Raw genomic sequence first — 3,147 nt, forward strand, 5'->3', positions numbered from 1 at the left:
TTAAATATAGCGAAAGATATCGGGTCGGATATACTCACGGGAAAATCGTTAAAAGACTCGGCTCTATCGAGAATTAATCAGGCGGGTCGAGAAATAAAAGATGACGTCATTAAAAAAATTCAAAGCGGGTCGGGTAAAAAACGAAAACGTCTAAGAAAAAGCGTAAAACGAAAGAATACTAAGAAGAGGAAAGTAGTAGATATTTTCTCCTAAAAAATGGATCCTTTCTCCTGCCCGTGTTTAAAATCGGAACTAGATTTTTTTAAAACTATTCCGACCCAGTTGGCGATTTTAAATACTACCGAGGCTATTCTACATCCCATCGCTTCGATAACCGATCAGAAATCTCCTATAGAATTTCTAATCCCCGGCTCCGGAGAAAACTTAATAGATTTGAGCAGTATTTCGATTAATGCGCAAGTTACTGTTACTAAACAAAATGGAACTTCTACTCTCGATACCGATTTAGTAACACCCGTGAATAATTTTTTGCATTCGATGTTCTCTCAATGTACTACGATATTTAATGATAAAACCATATCTACGCACGTCAATTACCCATACCGTGCGATAATAGAAAATCTATTATTTTCCTCCGAAGAAGCGCAAAAAACCTATTTAACCAGCTCTTTCTTCTACAAAGACACCGCCGGATTTTTAAACGAAACCAACCCGATTAAAGACCCCAAGAATGAAGGATTAGTCACCAGGTTTAAGAAAAGCAGCAGAAGCCAAGTATTAGATTTATACGGACGACTTCATTTCGATTTTATTAATCAACCTAAATTATTGATAAACGGCGTAGACGTTCGAATAAAATTGGAACGTTCGAAAGACGCTTTCGCTCTAATGGCGACGGCCGATAATTATCAGATTCGATTAAAGAATATTACGTTAAAAGTAAATAGAATAGAAGTAAGTCCTAGCATCTTAATTGGAATGGAAAAAACATTAGAAAATTCTGTAATTAAAATGCCTTATCGACGAGTTAATATTAAAGTATTTACATTAAGTAAAGGGATTTTAAGTTCAAATATATCGAATGCGATAATCGGTCAAATCCCGAAAAGAATTATAATCGGATTGGTGCGAAATAACGCTTTTAATGGACAGTTCGATTTAAATCCTTTCAATTTTGAAAATTTCGACTTAAACTATATTTCTGTTATAAAAGATTCGATTTTAATCCCACCCAATCCGTTCTGTCCAGACTTTGACGCAAAATCTTACGCTCGAAGTTACGCAACATTATTCGAAGAAATAGGGGGAATTCCCTACGGAAAATTCACTAATATATCGTATTCCGACTACGCTCAAGGATACATGTTCCACGTATTCGACCTAACTCCCGACCGCGCAGCCTCCGAAAACCATACCTCTGTGTTGACCTATGGAAATGTTAGTTTCGATTTAAAGTTCAAAAGACCTTTGCCAGAAACAGTTAACGTCATATGCTTCTTAGAATATCGTAATACAATAGAAATCGATCGATCGCGAAACATTTACGTCGACTACTAAACAACTAATGGATACGATTATGCTCTGGAAACTGGCGTTAGGTGATTCCGAAATTAGCAAGACATTCGGCGGCGTTTATCCGTCGGATTTATTACCTCAAACAATCGGAAAGAAGAGAAGCTTTATCGTTAATACGGAGAACAGCAAAAATCCCGGACGACACTGGATAGCTCTTTTTTTCCGAAATTCGACTTGTTATTATTTTGACTCATACGGACTACCACCAAAAATCCCGAACATTATAAAGTTCATAAGACAAAATTCCAAGGAGTTGCGCTGGAATCGAAAAACGCTCCAAGGTCCGTATAGTTCTACGTGCGGATACTTTTGCTTATTTTTTCTCTACAAAATATCGAGAAACCAAGACTTAAAAATTCTTCAGCCTAATACTAAATATTTTAATGATAACTATGTATTCGCTTTTGTACGCAATAATTTTCGTTTTGGTAAAATACCACCAAATATATTCATTAAATGTAACCAATGTAGCATTAGTTTACTCAAATAAAATTTTTTTTTAAAACTTGAAAAATGCGTTTTTTAATTGAAACTATAAAACATTAGTCGCTTTGTGTGGGAATCGGGTCACCTCGAATTCTTGACTTTGAATTAGGAGGCCTATCTTTGACCTAGAATGTAAAAAAGATAGAGAGGGACAGATAAGACGCGAGTTTTTGATGCCGTAGGCTAAGATGAGGACTAGCGAAAGTGAACGCGCATATTAATAAACCTAGAGTATAAACACTTTCGCTTTTTTTACCGATTTTTTTTAACCCTTTTCGAATTCTTGACATTGAATTAGGAGGCCGCTAGAATGTAAAAAAAGATAGAGAGGGACAGATAAGACGCGACTTTGATGCCGTAGGCTAAGATGGGGACTAGCGAAAGTGAACGCGCATATTAATAAATCTAGAGTATAAACACTTTCGCTTTTTTTACCGATTTTTTTTAACCCTTTTCGAATTCTTGACATTGAATTAGGAGGCCGCTAGAATGTAAAAAAAGATAGAGAGGGACAGATAAGACGCGAGTTTTGATGCCGTAGGCTAAGATGGGGACTAGCGAAAGTGAACGCGCATATTAATAAATCTAGAGTATAAACACTTTCGCTTTTTTTACCGATTTTTTTTAACCCTTTTCGAATTCTTGACATTGAATTAGGAGGCCGCTAGAATGTAAAAAAAGATAGAGAGGGACAGATAAGGCGCATATTAATAACCCTAGAGTATAAATACTTTCGCTTTATCCGATTTTTTAACCCTCTCCCAAAATGAGATCTCTGCCGAATGCGTCGTTTTTAGAAACCAAATATTTTACTAAATATAGTTTGAATTTTGAGGGGAAAATATATGAAGGAACGCATATGGTATCCGAATCATGGGATTCGATCCAAATATTGGAGAATTTTGATGAAGACAACCAAATATGCTTTTTTCACCAAGGAGCGTGGAAAATTTTAGACCATAATGGTAATTATCTTTTTTATATTTTAGAAAAAATTTTTTATTTAATTGTATTTTTTTAAAAAGTATTTCGTAATTTTCAGAAACAACAATACAGCCACAAAATATTTATTACGTTAAGCCCAGAATTAGTATGCCCCTAAATATAGCATCGGAAGTAATAGTA

The 3,147-nt window shown here is 35.2% G+C and overlaps 1 protein-coding gene across 1 annotated transcript; it reads left to right on the plus strand.

Moving 5' to 3' along the window:
- The first annotated feature begins 216 nt into the window (after positions 1 to 216).
- Positions 217 to 1,518, plus strand: LOC136989373 (uncharacterized protein F54H12.2-like). Its single transcript, XM_067287494.1, has one exon. It carries the CDS (start codon positions 217 to 219, stop codon positions 1,516 to 1,518), a length of 1,302 nt encoding a protein of 433 aa, XP_067143595.1.
- The last annotated feature ends 1,629 nt before the right edge of the window (positions 1,519 to 3,147 follow it).

The sequence above is a fragment of the Centruroides vittatus genome, unplaced genomic scaffold, assembly GCF_030686945.1.
Source record: "Centruroides vittatus isolate TY-2023 unplaced genomic scaffold, ASM3068694v2 scaffold_490, whole genome shotgun sequence".
Lineage (NCBI taxonomy): Eukaryota > Metazoa > Arthropoda > Arachnida > Scorpiones > Buthidae > Centruroides > Centruroides vittatus.

Coding starts and splice junctions, on each gene's coding strand:
- LOC136989373 (XM_067287494.1), top strand. CDS start 217: ATGGATCCTTTCTCCTGCCCGTGTTTAAAATCGGAACTAGATTTTTTT.